Source organism: Fusarium mangiferae, assembly GCF_900044065.1.
Source record: "Fusarium mangiferae strain MRC7560 genome assembly, contig: FMAN_scaffold011, whole genome shotgun sequence".
Taxonomy (NCBI): domain Eukaryota; kingdom Fungi; phylum Ascomycota; class Sordariomycetes; order Hypocreales; family Nectriaceae; genus Fusarium; species Fusarium mangiferae.
The window spans coordinates 1,002,648-1,022,988 of record NW_024573931.1 but is presented as its reverse complement, the minus strand read 5'-3'; the positions used below and the strand labels follow the sequence as shown (position 1 = coordinate 1,022,988).

The following is a 20,341-nucleotide window of genomic DNA, read 5'->3' as shown; positions in this document are numbered from 1 at the left end:
TCCCCCAGACTCACGTCGGCACGTGATCGCCACATCCTCCGTTGCCGGCCAATTCGTGCATCAAAGGAAGCATCTCAATTGGCTGAGTCATGGCATTCATGGAGACCAGCCAGAATTACGCCATAGCAAGGCCCAGGTTTTTCCACCTAAACACTCATAGAATCATTTCTTTTGGGACAATTGAGTTTTGAAGCACTATTGACTAACATATCTATACCCTAAAAGTCCCAATTTTTATCGGGTTGAGTCACTCTGAGATTGAGCGACCTCAATATCAAACTTTAAGACCCTGGAGCGACCCCGGTCCGATTTTTCTGTATAACCTCTCACAAGTACGGATACATCAGTGCAGATATCGTGGAGACACTTCGACAACCTCATACGACCATGCCAGCTGCGACTATGGCTGAAAACACTACTACAAATGGCGATTCTCGTCAACACTATGGTCAGTATTTACCTTTGTCATTGCATGCTTCCTTCAGCATCTCTCTTCTCTTCCCTCTTCCCTCTTCCGTTTCGTGCCATTCTCCCCTCAACATTATAGAAGACCAGTGACTGAATACCTGTAAGAAAGAACGCAATCACAGCCCGAGAACCCGTTCTCTGCCCTCATTCCTGAGCAGCAGATAGCGATTGTTCCAGAATTCACTCTCGAGTCCGGAGTCACACTCTATAACCTACCGGTCGCTTATACAACTCGCGGCAAACTCAATGAAGAGGGCAACAATGCCATGGTAATCTGCCATGCTCTCACTGGAAGTGCCGATGTGAGCGACTGGTGGGGTCCTCTACTTGGAGGACCTGGCCGAGCTTTCGACACTTCAAGATTCTTCATTGTTTGTATGAACAGTCTTGGCAGCCCTTATGGCACTGCAAGCCCAGTAACTGCCAAGGACAATGATCCAAGCAAGGGTCGATATGGACCTGAGTTCCCCCTTACCACAATTCGAGATGATGTCAAGTAAGTTCAGACTCCTAATCTCGACAACTGCGTTCATGTTTGCTTGAACAAGAAACAGTGGCTAACCATTGACAGCCTCCACAAGCTCATCCTGGATGACCTAGGTGTGAAGCAACTTGCTGCTGTTGTTGGAGGTTCTCTGGGTGGCATGTTTGTGCTTGAGTGGGCATACTTTGGCAAGGACTATATCCGATGTATCGTCCCTATCGCGACCTCAAGCAGACACAGCGCTTGGGGTATCAGCTGGGGTGAGGCTCAACGACAGAGCATCTACGCCGACCCCAAGTACGACGATGGATATTACGCCTTCGATGATCCCCCCTCCACTGGCCTGGGTGCGGCTCGTATGTCTGCTCTGCTCACATATCGAAGTCGCAACTCCTTCGAGTCGAGATTCGGACGCAACATTCCCGACCCATCCAAGGTCCAAACCATTGGAGGTCGACCCCGACCCTCGACTCCTTCTGAGGCACACTTCCATATTCACAACGACGGCCATATTGTAAAGCGTACATCCATATCTCGTCAGAACAGCACAACTGACGCAGCATCAACTGTTGAGTCACCTGCTGTTCCCGACAACGTAGCGGATCCTCAATTCCATGGACCTAACAATGGTAGCCTGACTGGAGGAGAGATGCCTCAGTCACACTATTTCTCTGCCCAGTCATATCTACGATACCAGGGACGTAAGTTCGTTACGCGATTCGACAGCAACTGCTACATTGCCATGACTCGTAAGTTGGACACGCATGACGTGTCACGCAACCGAGCAGACACCATCGCAGATGCACTAGCTATGATTCAACAACCCACACTTGTTTTGGGCATTGAGAGCGATGGCCTCTTCACTTTTGCTGAGCAGGAGGAGATTGCACAACACGTACCTAATGCACGTCTCGAGCGAATCGAGAGTCCTGAGGGCCACGATGCATTTTTGTTGCAGTTTGAGCAGGTCAACAACTACGTCCTCTCATTTTTCAAGGAGGTTCTGCCTGATATCATGTCCAAGGATGGCGGAGCACCTGAGGAGGCTAGTGTTGGACAAATCACCAAGTCGAGCACATTTGGAGAAGCTGAAGTTGAAGATATTACTGCTTGGTAGATTGCTTGCAGTAATGTTAGGATGGCGCCTGGTGTCGTGCCGCAGAAAAACTAGACAAGAATGAAAATCATGATGACGAGTCCGATTATGCACAATTGGGTTGTTGATGCGTTGTCTTCTAACTGATTAATTGTTTGATCGAATCTTATGTCAGATAAGGCTGTCTTGTGACGATTTCTAGGCACGAATAGCCTGCAACATCACCGATTACTATGGTATATTAGGCAGGCAGCGCAAGTCTAGCAGAAGTTCACATTGGAGCCTGATTTCAAACAGTCGAGCTTCAGGAGCCTTGAGAAGAAAAATAATCAAGACTTTCAATTGCATTTGGGAGTCCGAGATAACTAATCGGAAGTCTCCCAAGCTCACCTTGAGTATATGCTTAGCTCGTCTAATATTATTGTTACTGTGGGATCGAGATTGGAGTTCTCAATATCCCCTGGACGTGAGGGAGAAGTACTGACTGATACCAGCTCCAGCATAGTGAACATCGTAAGATGTTGTAAACCTACCCCATTGCAGTTAATCCACAAAACCCAAGTTCTAGAAGCCATCCACGATCGCATTCTATCAGTTCACGTTCAAGTTAAGACAATGCTAGGCTTCGGCACTGAAGATGAGCTCTGTATCGGTACTCAGAGATGTGGGTATATCCATCAGAGCATTCTAGAACACGCACACATGTTGTTCTAGGGTGACAATGGAACCATGCGATGCAATCAATGACAAGTGCCGAGTCGATCATCACGATGTTACCCGTCCACTTATTAACCGCATCCACTGCCTAGCGATACAGGAATAGGCGAGTCCACGGATGTGTGCGAGACATTGAGGGAGAGACGACGACTGTCTCAGGACCCTACAGGAAAGAATCTAGAAGGGTCTGAGAAGTGTTGAAGCTTTGAAGCTTGAAATGTTTACACAATAGTCAATGTCTGTTAACTGGACTCGTGTTGCCTGTTCGTGGTGCTATTCGATAGCTAGCCAAACTAACCAACCTTCTTTCCCCTGGAGGCCACCATGTTTTTGACAATGGTATTCACAATTATCGATATTTGATCTTGTCACATTCACGACGTGAAGCCACCGAGTACATGGCGCTCTATGTTCCATGATAAACGATCGTGGTGGCGGCCAAGCTAAAACAAGAGGCTGTCCCGAGTGACATGCCTGGAATGCAGATGGATGAAAACAGGACACAGTTGAGAAGGTACACCAATAGCATCGGCAACTCGCCTATTGACGTTCGATGCATTTCTGCCCGAGAGCTTTTCACTGGCTATTCAAGGTTCACGATTACTGGATTCGAAGGTCACGGCCGTTGAGGGGTCTATTTCTGCCGGGTGCCGCAATTAACTCTGATATACATGTCCACAAACACGGCTTGAAGATTTAGATGTTACGCCGGGCTTACGGGAGCCTTGTTTATCTTGGGAGACGGCGTAGGGTGTTTGTTGTGAACCCTTATGAACTAGATGTTGGTTGAGACGACGACACGACACATTGGCACACCACTAGAGTCACTGCACATGAGAACATGGTGCAATGGTTTTCAACCCTTCACATGAGGTCCAGACGCTGGCCAGACATCTATCTTGTCAGGCAATTCTGAGAGATTGGAATGTGAATCATGTTGAAGCATCTTCGGCACATGTCCTCGCTCCATATCACATGTAGCAACTACAAGAGAACGTCGTAGAACCGCCAATGTCTTATGATGATGCACTCTGTCTTTGCTCTTCCAATTACATACCGAGACATGCGCCTGGGCTACCCAGGCCTGCACCGCAGATGTTTCTCGACGTGGAACACTCTGATAGCCCACCGGCCCACTGACAGAGGAATTACTCAGCGCTACGGTATCGTCTACAAAATCTTATGAGGTAAAGGATTCGTAAACCTTTTAAGGTGAGGCACCGCACAATACAAAAGTCGTGACAAGGCAGTGAAGGGCCTTGTGGAAAGTAAACACACGTGGAGCACCGATTGGTTGAGTTAGATAGAGGAGCCAAACCTTGGCCCCTGTCAAATTCTAAGCGAAACAAGAGCTGAGAAGTTAAAAAGGCAAACGAGGCGAGAATCTGAACGTGGTGAGACGAGGTTAGAATCCATAAGCGTCGGGCGTTGTACCTTTGTTGGTCCGATTCGGTCGGAATTCATTCTCGACCGAGATGAAATTGAAAGTGATGGGGGCTTGCTTGTGCCTCGAGTCAAGAAACCGTGTATAGTCAACAGAAAAATCTGTAGCAGATTGCCTAGAGGTATTCTTTAGGTAACGGTTTCAAGCGGCAAGCGTCGCAGGTTGATAGGATTAGCAAAGCAAATCCAGGCACAGAGCAACAAGACCCGTAATGCGTTACTCTTTTCGTTAATATCAGGCGAGAGCCATTGTTCTTTCTGAGATCCATGCATACCGTGGCAAACTTGAGAATACGGCTAGAAGCATTTTCGAAGCTGATATGGTGGAGCTTCTTCTGAGCAACTGACAATAGTAAACGTGCAAAAAGATGGGGCCCTTGTCTTGTTTTCTCTTGGAGAATTAGAAAGAGGAAACCCGGTGTCGTTTCACATGGTTGAGTAATGGATAAGTCAGAGTCAGAGTCACGTTTATCGTGTTACACTGCTATCCGTGTTTCTTCATGCGACGGCAGCCGTGCACGACCCAGTCGGGAGTGATCTTGTCGTATGCCGGAAGCCGTCCGTAGGCTCTTTTACGATGGTGTAAGGGAATAAACCCACTGTATTTGTCTGGGCGGGTTGCACAATGTGTAGCGTTTACGTACAAGCAAGCAGAGGACACGCCCGTTTCGGTGCTTTTTCCTGGCATCAATGTTGTTGACGGACTGCACGTGTTGATAGGCCTCGACACGAGATGAGGGGAAATTCGATAAAGATGCTTGTGTGAGTGTAATGCAGATAACATTGCCGATCTTTTTCAATCCATCGTCATCGAAGTGATGAAACCTTTGGATGTAGGATACGAATTCAGGTTATTCATCACACGGCGTCGATCAAAGGGCGTGAATAGAAGTGAAAGAAGCGCCGGTCAAATCATGAAAGTTGCCGTTCGGCGAGATCTGCGACCAAGTGACCGTGGTGAGATTGAGTGGTGAGCCCAATGCGGAATGATGTGGATGATGGATCCCATGGAACGACTCTATTGTTTCTGGAAGCCTTCCTATGCAAGGAGAGGTAAGAAAACTTGGGACATTTTCTCTAAGCAACAGAAAAGTTGAGGTAAAGGCTAGTATGCCTGAGGGAGCCTCTAGGCTAGTTTATTTTGGCACCCTAGCTTAATGTCGGGAACTTTCTTGCTCCCTGAGGAAAACACATGGATCGATGCCTTAGGCACAAGGTTTGTCAGTGATTTGTTCTGGAAAAACAGGGGCCAAGGGGCCTTCCTTGTCTGACAAGTCAAGTCTGACGGAGTGCATCACATCCAATTTCTGTGACACAGCGTCAAATTTGGGAGTTGAAAAAGCTCAAGCGAACCGGGTTCAAGATGTCCCTGCGTAAGAATAGGTAGCCACGAAATAGCCTCAATTGACATGCAAGCCTCTTATTGAATAGACTCTGTTAATGACATCCCAAATCTCACCACACCCAAAAACTCACTACACACAAAAACGACCCTGTTCGTTCAAGTGGGGGGCAGCCATCTCAGTGTAAGACGCGGGCGTTACATAGGTTCGAATGCTCTCCACCAGGGCGAGTTTGGCCACTGACCTCCGATCCTTTCCAATTGGCTCTGCTGATCCAGTGGATTGCAGGGGGTGTGCCAGGGTGCATCTGCTTGAAAAGGGAGTCTCTTTGAGTCTGGAGTGACGGGGTTCTAGCTGAGTATGAAACCCTGGGCTGAGATTCACTTGAGCAAGATTGGACTATCGACTTCTCTAGAGCTGGACCTTTTTTCCTGTACGGACTCATATACTATGCTCGAAGGAGGAGGTGGTTAACAGAATGACCTGCTTCGAACAAGGCGGGCCTTGTGGGCTCTCTAAAAGCATGGGCAACTTGGTGTTCCATTCATCTCAGTGGTCTGCATCCAATGCTCAACTCTGACTGGTTCGGGGAGACTCGAGTGGGTGTGCAGTGGACTTTCCATCTTGCTTCTTCCTCGGCTTCCACAGTGGGCAGTGGCTTGGCCGGAGATTCCATTATGGAAGGCGTGCGCAGATGCGTCTCCACCATTGCACCTGCCTCAAAATCACCACCCATTCATCCATCACCCAGGGCATCCCCCATCCACTACGAGGAAGGTACTGTACCTTGACAAGCACGGTCTCGCACGCTATATCCGGCCGTAGTTACCTATTATCTATCAATCCCAACTGTCTGGAATCCTCCCACTTCCCCATTTCATCTATCGTTGTTGTTGTTGGTGAGATCGTAATATCTTGTTCATTCTATTACCTCTTCTTCTCTGTACATTGCTAGGGCCTTGCCTTATCTTTACCTGTATCACCGACTGTCGCATCCCCTCGACACCTACGAACCCGCATACTCCGACGGTCAACTACGCCGAAATCCCGATCCATGGTATTCGATGTCGAACTTGAACTGTAGAACAACTCTCTCTTGCCCTCGATAAATCATCGTCGATTCATTTGGGGGTGTTGGATTAGAAGGAAGTTAGATATTGGTCTTCTTGTTGGAACATCATCTTGAGCGGCCATCATCTTCGAAGTGAGGTGAACAACTCGACAGTCACAAACCGTAATTTGGGGAAACGACGGTATTGTTGGATCGACCAGACTGGGCTGGAAATATTTCAAAGAGTTGGATCAATTGCTGCGAAATCCACAAAAATTCAGAGTCTTGATTCTATGCATTCCTGATCTCTTAACGGAGCAGCACCCGAAGAGGTGGAGATCGGTATCGCGAAACTCATCCCGAAGCATCTCCATACAGAACAACCCATGTCGTCGATTACGGATATCATCGCTCCCGATATTTACTCGCCTTAAACTTCAAAATGCCAGACTACGACGAAGACATGCTGCCTCCCCCGGCATCAGGCTCTCAGCAGGATCGCACTTGGGGTGGTAATAACGCTTTTCACAACTTCTTCAACGACTTCTCTCACATCCCCGACCCCAATCTCCGCCGCCGTCTTGCTTTATCTGAGATTGATAAAGTCCCTTTTGGTGCCTACCGTATGTGATTAATCTTATTCTGGCCGGTTATTATTGAAGCCAATGCTGACCAAATTAGATGTCCGCGCTGTATTAGTAGCAGGTGTTGGTTTCTTCCTTGACTCTTACGATATTTTTGCCATCAACCTCATCACAATACTCCTTGGAGTTGTCTTTTGGGGCGATCCTAACCCTCAAAATGGCTTCAGTGGCAATGATGGATATCTCCCTGACCCGGTTAACCAGGCATTCAAGGCCTCTACGAGTGCCGGAATCGTGGTGGGAATGATCGTCTTTGGATGGCTAGCCGAGTTAGTACCACCAGTCTATATCGATCATTTCATAGACAAGAATGCGCTGACAACTCAAATAGTGGCTTTGGTCGACGCCGCATGTATGGTGTCGAATTGGGCATTATTATCCTGGCAACGCTTTGCTGCGCTCTCATCTCGTCTAGCCCTGCAATGGGATCGACAGGTCTCCTAATCTTTTGGCGTATCATCATGGTAAGTCTGCAAAAACTTTACGTTTCGCAGCATTTCCTGACTATATCCAGGGCATTGGAATTGGCGGCGACTACCCGCTCTCAAGTGTCATTACATCCGAGTAAGTGTCTTCGCTGTCATGTTGCCATTCAGACTTTGTGGCTGGGGTTTAGTTCATACCAAGCCCCTAACACGCCCTGATCAACTCAAACTGACTGAGATCCCGCTAGGTTCGCTCCGACAAGGTGGCGCGGCGCTATGGTTGCTGCTGTCTTCTCTATGCAGGGACTTGGACAGCTAGCAGCTGCTATTGTTGCTCTAATCACTACTGTTGCTTTCAAGGACGCTTTTATTGGTGCTGCTGATGAAAGCCAATGCGGTTTCGAGTGTCGACTAGCCGCTGACCGAGCATGGCGAATTATTGTTGGAGTGGGCGCCATTCCTGCCTGTGCCGCCCTCTATTACCGCATCACCATCCCGGAAACCCCTCGATATACCTTTGATGTGGAACACGACGTCGAGAAAGCTGATGCCGACATCAAAGCATACGTTGCCAGCAAGTCCAAGGGTTCCTTTGACGTTGTTCATCAAGTCAGGAGTAAGCGTATCGCTGGACGTAGTCTTGACGTCCCTCGTGCGTCCTGGTCTGATCTTATTTCCTTCTTCCGCCAATGGGCCAATTTCAAGATGCTATTAGGCACAACCTTGTCCTGGTTCTTTTTGGTAAGTGCTGTTATTTGACATTGCTTGGCTCCCGCTAACTTAACTTTTCTGAAGGACCTCGCTTTCTATGGTCTTGGCCTTAATAATACCTTTGTCCTTCAAGCAGTAGGCTATGGCGCTGGTACCTCGCTATTCGAAAAGCTTCACAACCAAGCTGTTGGAATGATCATTTTGACATGTGCTGGATCACTCCCTGGCTACTGGACTGCCATTCTCAGCGTTGACACCGTTGGTCGCAAGCCGCTGCAGGTTTTCGGATTTCTTCTACTCACCATTATCTTCTGTATCCTCGGGTTTGCTTACAAGAGCCTCTCACAGGGGGGGTTGCTTGCGCTCTACATTGTGGGCCAGTTTCTCTTCAATGCTGGCCCTAACACGACCACCTTCATCGTTCCTGGGGAATGTTTCCCTACCCGATATCGATCGACCGGTCATGGCATCTCGGCCGCCATGGGCAAAATAGGGGCAATTATTGCGCAGGGCATCAGCATCCCTATGGTGCGACATGGATCACCCGAGGGCTGTAAGGGCATCGATTGTTCACCCAACATGGACCGACTGCTTCAACTCTTTGCCCTCTTCATGTTGTTTGGTACTCTGGTTTCCTTATTGATCCCCGAGACTAAGGGCATGACCTTGGAGGAGCTTTCTGGAGAACCTCGCACAAGCTACAACTCTGGATGCAATGGTAGTATCAGTCTTGGGTCACCAAAGCTCAGGGCTTGGAACCCCTTTGTCGGTGGTCAACCCGCAGGATTCTCGTATCCTAGATCCAGAATGAGCCACTTCCGAAAGAATGACCGCGTTGGCATCATGACATCGCCAGAGCTCATGGCTGAGACGTCTCGGCTTCGGAAACCTCGTATCTGGAGAAGACACCGCAAGGCTAAGTCGAGCAGCGGTACAGATATTGCTTTGAGCACCCGGAGCTCTGGTACAGGAGAGGATGAAATCTTCCCAGCAGGCCCCCCTGCATCTTCATCTACTCCTCCACAGCCACCGCCGACTTGGGGAGCTGGCTGGGGACGGATAGATAGAGGAGGACCTCCTCCGCTGCTGAACTCAGTCCAGCTGCAGGATGTTGGCAGTCTCTTGACGAAATGATCTGGATTGACAAAATCGGTGTTGTTCGCATGATTCGCATATCTCTGGCGTTGGTGGAATAATGAAATTTAGACTATGATACCTTAGATGTTTGTTTTTGCATAGTTGTCGAGTTGAACATCGACATCTGGAGGCTTGGGAGCAGAAGTGCTTCGCAACTTGTACGAATGAATAACGAATGCAAAGAATCCCCAATTTATGAGTTGCAGACTTTGGCAATCCAACTGAGTGCATATGATGATTGTGAAACTTCTAAAGCGTATGATAGCGTGCTGGTCAATTACCAACCAAGCTACGAGAATTCCAATGAAAACGGCAACTGGCACTTCATGCTAGCAAGGCTGATACTCTAATTCGCAGTCTATTATTACAACTTCTTGCAAAAGGCTGCAACTATCAAACCATCTATGAGATATGAGAACCTCAATACTATCCCAATTCTCTCAAAGTCTAGCATCGCGGTCTACCCCCATCTGACCCTTCTCAAACATAATCAAAGACCAATGGTTTTGTCTCGTCTACCAAAAGATCATCCACGGAGAACCTTGAGCGCTTCCTTCAGGTTTACCACATCACGAGTCAGCTTCTCACGGCGATCACGGCTGAGCATGTCTTCGCCGGCAATAGCTTCGAGTTGCTCAGGTGTCATGTGAAACACAACTTGGTCAGACAGAACAGTGAGAGGGCCGTCGGCGTCGTCGAGGAGAAAGAAGTCGATGACTTGTCGGCAGACAACGTCGACAAATCGACTGCGGGCGATGTCGTAGTAGGTCAAAAGAACATCGTGAATGTCCTGGCAGATGGTGGCTAGGTTTGTAGGCTTAGGTCTACCCTCGACAGCGTCACGGACATACTTGGCAACCTCGATATCTGTTTCGTAAGATTGTTGCAAGGCAGTTTTTGTAGTCTTCTCAACCAGCTCACCCAAATCTTCTCCCTTTGATCTGTTCTCAGCTAGATTGTTGCCAAAAGAGGGGTTGTAGGTGATACTGCGACCTTCGAACTCGACCTTCAAGAGGAATTCGGTGTGGTTGACGGCACGCTTGTACCGGGTCTGCAGGTCATCGACGAGGAAATTCCAGAGCTCTTCGCGAATAACCGGGTCGGGACAGCAGTTGTCCAGGACGTTGCTGATGAAATGGTGCACAATGAGAATGGCATTGGCAATGTGGGCTCGGGCCATGCCAGACCACTTCTTGGATTGCTCCTTGAAGTTCTTAGGTAGCATTTCACCACCGAACTAAGAGATGAGTCAGAACATACATCCAAGCAAGCACCAGGAAAAGACAATACTTACAGTGCCGAGTTCATAAGCACGGGAAGAAAGCCACTCCCTCTCGATATACTGCATGATATCCTCTTCGTTCGGCTCCGGCCACTCGAACGCATCATGAAGAACCCCATCCTCCAGCTCTTGCTCTCCCAACTTGGGGATCTCAAAAGAGATGCCGCGGCGGTACAGGCCACAACGTTCGTCGGCAGACTCGGCATTTGCTTCCTCCGAGGCCTCATCTTCCTCGCTAGCGGCTGGGGCCACCTCTTTGTCGCCAGGACGGTGGAACTTTCGTGTCTCGCCCCAGTCATAGACGGACTTTGCGAACTCCTCATTGATTTCGCGAATTCGGGTGATGAGCTTGAGATCTGTGCCAGCGTCGAAGAGATTCTCGCGGCTGTACTGTCCATCAAGACCACAGTGCTTGATACGAGTGAACTGAGCAGCGATCTGTCCAATATAGATACGCTGTTGCTCAGTAGTGCTGCGAGACTGACCCATGTCTTTGAGAAGTGTTTCCGTTTCTTTGAGAATAGTCGCAAGGTCTCCACGAACCTTGGGGAACTCGCTCTTGGTTCGGTCCATGAGAAGCTGTTGGACACGGACCTTGAGCGCCGGGATACCCAGTCTGTCAGGGGGTAGCGAAGTCCAAGGCGCCTTGGAGAAGAACTCCTTCTCAGCGCGAGTTCGCTCCTCAGCGCTGGAAGAACTGTCGTCTGCACTTCGGTTCTTCACAACGCAGTATCCAAGTTGAAGATCACGTCGCTTTCCGCGTACAAGGTCAACGACAACAGCCTTGGTAGCCTGTTCGACCGCCAAGTCAGGTTTGGTGAGGACGCCGAGAGTTCGCTTACCCTCAGGATCAACTTCCTTTGCGTAGGTGAGAATCTTCTGGTTCGCAATGTCGCCGTTACAAGGGACCACAGCGAGGATAATGGTGCGTGACTCTTGGATGTACTTTTGCACCATATTCTTCACGAGCTCAATATCTTCTTTTGTGGTGACACCGGGAGTGACATTCTCAAACATTCCGGGAACGTCGATGACAGTCAAGTGATCTTCGTTGGGGCCGCTGATCTCGACGCGCAGAACATCGCGACTAAAGGCAGATCCAGGAGAGCCATCACCAGACTCTGACTTGATGCCCATCACCTTAGCAGCCTATCAAGACTATGTTAGAGGAGGCGATATGAGTCTAGAGAGTATAATACTGACATCTTAGAAGATCTGAGCAAACTCATCGGCATCGAGGTTAGTCGCAGTACGATGAAAGGACTTTGCTTGTTCCTCATCCGCATCAACAGCATGAATAGAAACAACAATGCTCTCGGTTTCCTCACGACGGCAGATGATCTCTGTGGCATGGCGAGTGCAGAGAGTCACTGAGCGAGGAAAATGAAAGCCAGTGAGAGACTCGAGGACACTGGACTTTCCAGCACTCTGGTCACCAACGACAACCATCTATATAACGTTAGCCGAGAGAGTCTGGTGCAAGGTGACATGCAAGACATACCTGAGGGAGAGGCACCATATTGGAGATGCCGAGCTCTCGCAGCTTGTCCATCTTGTCCAAGAGGGCTCGATTACCGAGCCCTTGCTCGGACTTGACTGTCTTTGCGGTAGTCATCTTGACAAGACGAAGTTCTTTGCAAGCGGGTATACTGTGTGTCGCTTAACCTGTTGAGGTTGCGTGGGATGAGGAGAGGTATATCGATCACCGTGTAGATTTAGCGATGAAGAAAAAGGAAAAAAGAAAATAAAACGGGGAGGGAGAAGAATTTATGCCTTGGATGCGAAACTCCTATTCGAGGCCTGTGAATCACTCACAGGTAGAAACCCAAGGATTATCGGGTGCTTGCAGTGGCTGCCACTTGTACCTCACTAGAGGCCCTGCACCGAGGCCCAGCTATCTTAGCGCTTCTGTTTGTTATAGTTGTAAATATAGAGGCTATGTTGCCTGTGCCTTGTCCATGGCATTGAATGTGATGGCTTAATCTGTGGTCTTGATACTAGGCATGAGTGAATGAACTGGAAGCGGAATGCTGCATTCACCGAAACACAAGCCCGAATTGATGTGTGAAATTGAACCAATTGAAACTCAAATTCTGCCTTGCAGGCACCTATCAAATTTGATCTTCAAAAAAGCTGTCTTCTTTTATGTGGTGGTCGGCCTCCGACAGCTGCGCCCTGCTACTGTCGTGGAGTTTCATCTCCAGAAACGGGCGGATATTCCTCTTTCTGTTGTCTCTTTTCTCAGGCTGTTGGTTGACCCCTGCAAAACGTCGGCCAACTGCCATAGCTAGCAGGGCTGGCGTGATGTGATCTTGAGAGGCATACAAATTCTTTCCTACAAAGGATAACTCCGGGCAGATGAGCACCCTTGAAAGGCGCAGACCCTGGAAAAGTCCACCCCGGCCACTTATACCGGCCTGTTGGCCACGGCCACTAGAGGCAGCCACAACAAGAGCAGAACACCAAAGACATCTGGATTGAGACTGAGACTCAATATGACGTTCATTCATTCCATTAATTCATGCTGGGGTATCTCGCTAGCTAAATAAAAACGCCTATCCTTTTCCCAATCCCATATATATCTGTATATATATCACTAATCACCACAGAGAAACAATCTCCGTAACAGGCATACCGCAAGATGCGAGATCCTGCCTCTTCATATACCAAGCCTCAAGCAAGGCCATCTCCACAGCCCCAGGAGCCTCTGTCAGGTTCGACAGCACAGGCCCAACAGTTTTGGGCTCCAAGGCAGGGTCCAAGACACCGCGGGGAGATACACATCGAGATGGAGGCTGCAAGGCGGACTCGAGAGTATGGACAAATCGCTCGGCGAGCGGGTGTGTTGAAGTTGTATATTGCTTGGCTGTCGCGAGGCATCGTGTGGCCTCTTCAGTTACAGGGGTAGGGTTGGTGATTATGTCTCTGAAGAGAGGATGTTGGACCAAGACGGTGAGGGTCATGCCAATTATGCTAAGGGCTGATGAAAGTTAGAATAGATATCGTAGTAGAAAGATGTCTTGGCTTACCAATAGCGGAATGACTCTCAGGAGGGCCGTCAAAAGTCACCAATCTCCTCTCACGGGCCATGATATCTTCCAGCTCCACGCTTGCAGCATAACATGACTCGAATAGTCCTGCGAGCATTGATTTTGTCATCATAGATGTTGGTTGTGTTGCATTGCTGCTAATAAGCTTCATAATTGCTAATCGGGGAATCAAAGCTTTGGTCTCAAGATATCTATCATTTGTTAGCTTATGGTGTCTCGAAATGTAGTTCATCAACATACCTCATGCGCAACAGCGTTGCTTGGCGACGGAAAATAGCCTCGGGTTGTGTGCAGGGGAATTTGACGCGCAGATGCTCAGGAATAACGGCATGCCACTCTTCTAAATCGCAGTCCAGCTTCAGTGCATCAGACAGAATATCAGAGATCGATTCTTTACCAGACTCTGTTTTGTGGCTGAGAGAATCTTGAATAGGCTGGAGAATATCGTCGTACAGTTTCAAAGTTTGGTTAAAGAAAGATAGTCGCGAAGGGGTATCGCAAGGTTGAACTCGGTCGGGGTTGTGAGGAAAAGCCTCGAGATATTCGTCGTCGATTTCCTGGGGGAATGTGCCAAATGCCGGGTTTGTTTGGCTTCCAGGGGAATTCTGCATCCTGACAAGCAGAGCACAAGCACACCATGTCCTTCTCCGTTCCTCGCGTTCAGCCTGAGCCTTTCCCGGGAGATCGATATGAAGCATGGGACCTTCTGCGAGTCGAAGGGCCATGCCAGTCAGCATCCAACTCTCCTGGACCGTACCCGCTCGTCGCAAGAATCTGGCATGAACAATCAAAGCCTGTACCACAGGAAGAGATGATACGGATAGGAGGTCGACGAGGAGAAGAGTCTTGGCTTGCTGGTGAAATTCGAAGGCGTGAGATACGTGTGACTCGACGGATTCTGTGATCGAGGTTTTGGCAAGTTGACCAATGGCTAGCATTCCTAGTAAAAGGGAGTAGGTGGCTGCCAGTTCGGTGGCCTCCTCTAGGGGGATATCACGGCGGTAGCGAGAGTTCGCAACAGCGATGAGACGGTGATATCGTTGATAGAACGATGGTCGGTGGATAACAGGCATGGTGATCCAGTCAATGTTGAAATACTCTGCTAATAACTCGTCCATGAGGTCTGCTGGTGGAAGGGTGATTTTCTGGAGCATCAAAGCCGCCTTGACGTTGGAAGAATAGGAGCCAAAAGATGAAGGCTTGGCTGGGGCAGCATCTTCGAGATCATCGGTTAATGGTGGACTAGCACCCATGAGATGATGTGGGCGAGAGTAGTAGCTGGCTGGTTCGTGAACTACTGGTAGTGAACCAGCTCTGGAAGAGAAACTGGGTAGAGAATAGCCAGAGTCAGTGTGGATTGGAGGAAGAGCATGATCAATATGTCTTGGAGGTCTTGCTATACGCTCAGACACAACACTGGGTGAGGTGGATAGTTTTCTCCATTCTTCTTGAGCTGGCGTCGTAGCGACGAAAGCATTGTGGCCTTGAGCTACTAATTCCTAGAGGGCGTGTGAGTGAGAGTCCTGGGCGTAGGGAATATGAGCAAGGTACTTGTTATAAAAAGACTTACTAGCTGCTTCTCCTTCTCTTCAAGTTCCTGGACTCGCTTCTGGAGAGCACGGATGTAGCTATCATTGAGTTTAGTATCTTATCTATATGATCTGACGATGAGAGAGAGAGAGAAAGAGACTCACCTTCGCGATGAAGCGATGGAACCTTCATGCTCAATCTCGGGGTAAACACACTGATCAGCACAGAGACCGCGTCTGGAACACGAATCGCAGACAGGTCGGGCACCGTCACAGCGGATTTTACGATCGCGACACTGCCGACAAGCCAAAGACCTCGCCTTTCCCGGTCTGGCAGTGGCAGTAGTTGCGTGTTGTCGGCGGGTGGCCGAAGCGGAAGCCGATGACCCGGGAGATGAAGCCTTTGACTTTGTCATCCTGTGTCTCTGTCCTTCTGGCTTCTCGGGTCGTCGGTCTCTTCTCCTTCTTTTTTGATTTTGGAGGTTGAAGCGACGGGGAGATTGACGGTTGCGGGTCGTCGATGGATGTCCTTTAGATAGGGAAGAAGGGAAACGAAAAACTCGGTCGTGACTCGTTCACCCCTTGACCATGAATGCGCTCTAAGACGGCCGCCGGGGTGGCCATTTTCTCGCGGTCACGGTTGTCGGTAGTCGCCGAGTGGTTCTAGGTCGCAAGTGGAGATTTCTGATCCCGGGTGTCGGGACGTCGGGGTATCATCACTACTTGCACTGGCATTGGATGGCATGATAAACTGATGCAATACAGACTCTCAAAACACTCTGACCTCACTCTTCTACAGTCTCCATAACTAATTGCTCTATCCTCATGCATTCCCCGGATAAAGAAAGGGTCTCGATGAGGGTTTCTTGGGCATGTCCCAAAATTATATGGAGACGGACGGATCATCGGCCATCGGTCATCGGCTACATTCATTGGCGTTGAGTGTCATCGGATCCATCAAGGGCCTCGACAACTCCCCGACCTCCCCGACACCCAGAACAAGGGTCAACAACATGGCCTGATTACGTACATACAACAGAATCAGACAATTCATGATGTTCGCTTCGACAGCCGTAACTTGTGAACCGACTCGTTGACAAACTTTGATATTTACTCGAGATAGACCTGACGAGGAAAAGTATTACTGAGTCCCAAAGACCCTGACCATCAGTAACACAGTCTATCACCCCATTTGCCTCATTCTCTCAACTCCCCGCGATAACACACACGATCATTCTTCACTCTCGGTCCGTCGCGCGGCCTCTTCCCTCCGACTTCCGCCACTAACTAACCGTCGATTCCACCCACGCCAAGCGTCGGTCGAGACTTGCACGAGCTCCCCGTGACCCAGTGACGCCACTGAAAATCTTCGTCCTCTCCTTCATTCCCGTCTTTTGTCCGGCGTATCAAGAGCATGTCACCGAGAGCCCGTCATAGGCGAGCCCATCAACACCACAACGACGAGCTGATACCATACTCCAGTACAATGCCTGTCGACATGTAATTATGCCCTTCAGGTTATCAACTATTACATGTCGCCGGGTATAACAAATAAAGTACCTGGCCTACGCACCATCTCCTAGGTACTCGTTGCTCTCAATAAACGGGCAGAGCTGTTATTATCAACTTAAAATTGAAGCATAGCCTCGCCGCTAAAACCTCTAGAAGTGACTAAGACATCCTCTGCAGCATATCTATACAAGGTCTGCAACATGCCTGGAAGGTCAAACTCCGTGCTCTGAAGATGCAACCCTCAGCAACGACTTCAAATTCATATATTGTCTCCAGCTGGACTTTCTCCCCGGCAGTTGGTTACTAGCATATATTTCAAGTTATCCTCTCAGCACAGGACGAAACATATAATACTGCAAAAGCATTAATTAAATTACATAAAAAATCACTCAAAGACATTTACTCCCAACGATCTTACCATAATCGGTATACATTACCCTTCACGGCCATAGGGTTTGTAAGTCGAGGACAAGTGCTGGAAGAGCCTCCTAAAGATAAAAGGGGAAAACCCCTAGGTTATCCTATAGGCAGGTGCCTCTAATAGGTCTTGGGTAGACAGTATTGATAAGGGCCCGGCGATGGGGAGCTTTCATACCGCTGAGGCTTCTGGCGTTAAAATATGGCATGAAAATCGAATGGCCTAAGGTTTTACTAATATATAGTAGATCTAACTAGCCAAGGCACTCTTATCACTTAGGATAAATGCCCCAAGTTTGGGGGCTTCCCCTAGCCGTCTAGATTCTTCGCATCACCATCCTCTGTTTCTTCTGGTTTCTGATAGAATATTAGCCATACTCATCTGTTACATTCCCACTGACTTTTCCAAGATGATAACTTATTTCCATATTCTGACCGGTATTATGGCTTAATACCGACACAGATATGGTTTTTGCAGCATGAATGTTGCAATGACATCTGGTCAGGTCAACATATTCTCGAATACAGTTTTTGACGGAGAGCCTGTATCTCTTTTGAACCCCCCTTTGCGACGCCAATATATCCATTCATCCTATGTATTTTCATATCTTGCATTGCCAAATCTCTCAGAAGATAAGTCAGGCCTCTGGTTGAAAAATATCAACCTTGGTATCATAACGTCGGACCGACTCAAAAGTGCCTCTATGATCCCTTGATGATAAAAAAGGAGAAAAGAATTAAAGAAGACCGTGCTATCGCTTTACCATTCTTACTTAAAATCAGCTGTCTGATTTTAAAGATCATTATGGCATCGGCTGTCAACGAAACCAGGCATTATGGCTACGGTAGGCTCTACAATTCGCAGCACGATGATGACACCCTAATGACGACATGTTACACGGTATATCTAATGGTTATGGGTCTCTCTATCTTATGTGCTTCCAGTCCCATCGAACTCCGGTTTAGGAGGCAACATATTGGTACACATCTTGTTCGACGTCAAAAGTTCTTGATAATCGAAATTTCAATGAGAAATATTGCCCAAACCAAAGACAGAGCTTTAGACACGTCAATGAGACCCAACAGCAGCTGCAACGAGTGCTCTGGAAGAACAAGAAGCCACTACTCGGATATCAGAGTCCTGGGGTGTGCTTTTCAGTAGTCGGGGAATCAGTAGTGTAAAGCGGAGGCAATTTTGAGGCTTCTGACCAAGGATTTCATAAACATCCAGCTCGTCCTGTTCATCGGACTGGACTGTTTTCCAAAGATCATGATAGTACTGTGGTAGGACTACACTCAGGTGCCTTGAAAAGGTACAAGCTTCTATAACACCATATATCATTATTATACAATCACCCATCTCCAAGCCTCAAAAGGCTAATAGCAATATCTCGGAGCCTTGCATGGATCCATTGGAAACCACTCCCGTGCCGCTCCCATATTCCGAAAACGGGAGTTCGGGTCACTTGCGAATCCGACTGTCTCAGACACGAGACTGCCGTGTCACCAAATACAAGGGCAGCTGCATTTCCATTGAATAAACTCATGATAGCATGTGAGACAAGTGCTGAATAAAGTTCAGTTGACAGACAGCACGTCCATGTTACGTTAGATATTTTACCAGGATCAAGGGACGAGACGCACCCTTGGTTAGAGTTTGTGAGGTTTCAGGGGAGGATATGCTTAAAATGTCAGGGTCTAGTAGTCAATTGTGTCGGATGTATTTATGCATGTCTTGACTCGGGGCAAGTCTTGGCGGATGAATTTACGAGTCTTTGTAATTAATGCGTTCATGTTCGAGTCTCTATTCGCACTCTGTACGGCTTTCGCCTACGGGACAGGGGATGTTGAAATTCGGTAGATGAAATGCCAAGACTCCCGTCGGTCGCCGAATTCACGGCTGCTCTGTCATGAAGTTACCGGTGTATTTATCCGTGATGAGATGCTGAATAATGCATCTAACGCTATGAGGTTGAGTTGAGATTGGTGCACACTGATTATCCCATATTACCGCTATTCTCCTAGACGGCCATATTGGATGTAGTGTCCTTCGGCAGATGAATCTACGCCGTAAACGTTGGAAGCCTTCAGACTATGCCAAGCCATGAAAGGTCTAAAGTCGTACCATTTACCCATTTTGTGTTTGATCGTTAGTCATCCTGCAACCTCTTTGACTTCATGGGGTATGTGATCTTGAGGAGGCCCGAGAGGATCCATGACTCTTTGTTCAGAATCACCCTCAGCATGTCAACACTTGAAGCTGCCAGGCTGCAGTCAAGTGAAATTAATTTCAGCATTATATTCCTTACGGAAAATTAAGGGGCCATTGGAGCTAAAATCAAAAGATTTACGATCATAACCGTTGCTGAGGACCATAGTGATACTCTGACACCCAGTAATACATCTTAACATTACAAAATTCTGATAGTTTACTACCTTGATTTATTTGGCTAGGATATCAATAAGTTTTTCTAGATCAAGTGATATACAAGTCAAAATAACAGAGTGGTTGATGTTGTGAGACTTGCTCTTGAACATTGGTCAAAGAACCTAAGATACAAGTCTTCTTGCTGGTCATAAAGTCGGTATCATGTACAACATTTCTCCCGTAACTGTGAACGCGAGAGGTGAACTGAAATATATCGGGACTGGGATGGACTTGGTAAGTATTTCAATGGCGACAATGAAAGCCATCTGAGAGCCTGTTCAAGTCAACAGGCTGTGTTTACCAAGCAAAGCTACGCGATATGGGTCCAGAAGGCATCAAGGTTGATCTACAAATGATTCACATATTTAATGCTATGGCAATAACGCGATCCAACAGGAAATGCTCCAAGATTCTCTTGTCACTGGATGAGAAAATAGCGCTAGGCAACAGCAAGCGTTGACGCGAAGTCTTTCGCCCCCACGAAGACATCGCAACGATCGTCCATCAAGACCTCAAACAAGTAATGTCTGACTAGTGGTGAATGAACTTACAAAAGGTCCGGTTGCTTAGCCTACCTTAGTCAATTGACTTGGTATCTATCTCG

General features: G+C 48.2%; 4 protein-coding genes across 4 annotated transcripts; 2 read left to right on the top strand and 2 right to left on the bottom strand.

Moving 5' to 3' along the window:
• Positions 1 to 387: 387 nt before the first annotated feature.
• FMAN_10170 (putative homoserine O-acetyltransferase) lies at positions 388 to 2,069 on the top strand (the record flags this gene model as incomplete). Its single annotated transcript, XM_041820814.1, has 3 exons — positions 388 to 448; positions 574 to 964; positions 1,040 to 2,069. 3 exons carry the CDS (start codon positions 388 to 390, stop codon positions 2,067 to 2,069), a joined length of 1,482 nt encoding a protein of 493 aa, XP_041686657.1.
• A 4,975-nt stretch (positions 2,070 to 7,044) lies between these two features.
• On the top strand, positions 7,045 to 9,516 carry FMAN_10169 (putative high-affinity phosphate permease, phosphate-repressible; the record flags this gene model as incomplete). The annotated part of the gene is made up of 6 exons (XM_041820813.1): positions 7,045 to 7,225; positions 7,284 to 7,515; positions 7,578 to 7,710; positions 7,761 to 7,810; positions 7,920 to 8,412; positions 8,467 to 9,516. The coding sequence occupies 6 exons, from the start codon at positions 7,045 to 7,047 to the stop codon at positions 9,514 to 9,516; spliced, it is 2,139 nt and encodes a 712-aa protein (XP_041686656.1).
• Positions 9,517 to 10,045: 529 nt separating this feature from the next.
• Positions 10,046 to 12,416, bottom strand: FMAN_10168 (uncharacterized protein; the record flags this gene model as incomplete). Its single annotated transcript, XM_041820812.1, has 4 exons — positions 10,046 to 10,756; positions 10,814 to 11,950; positions 12,023 to 12,250; positions 12,303 to 12,416. 4 exons carry the CDS (start codon positions 12,414 to 12,416, stop codon positions 10,046 to 10,048), a joined length of 2,190 nt encoding a protein of 729 aa, XP_041686655.1.
• A 985-nt stretch (positions 12,417 to 13,401) lies between these two features.
• FMAN_10167 (uncharacterized protein) lies at positions 13,402 to 15,796 on the bottom strand (the record flags this gene model as incomplete). Its single annotated transcript, XM_041820810.1, has 5 exons — positions 13,402 to 13,781; positions 13,831 to 14,042; positions 14,092 to 15,350; positions 15,422 to 15,479; positions 15,546 to 15,796. The coding sequence occupies 5 exons, from the start codon at positions 15,794 to 15,796 to the stop codon at positions 13,402 to 13,404; spliced, it is 2,160 nt and encodes a 719-aa protein (XP_041686654.1).
• Between the last annotated feature and the right edge of the window lie 4,545 nt (positions 15,797 to 20,341).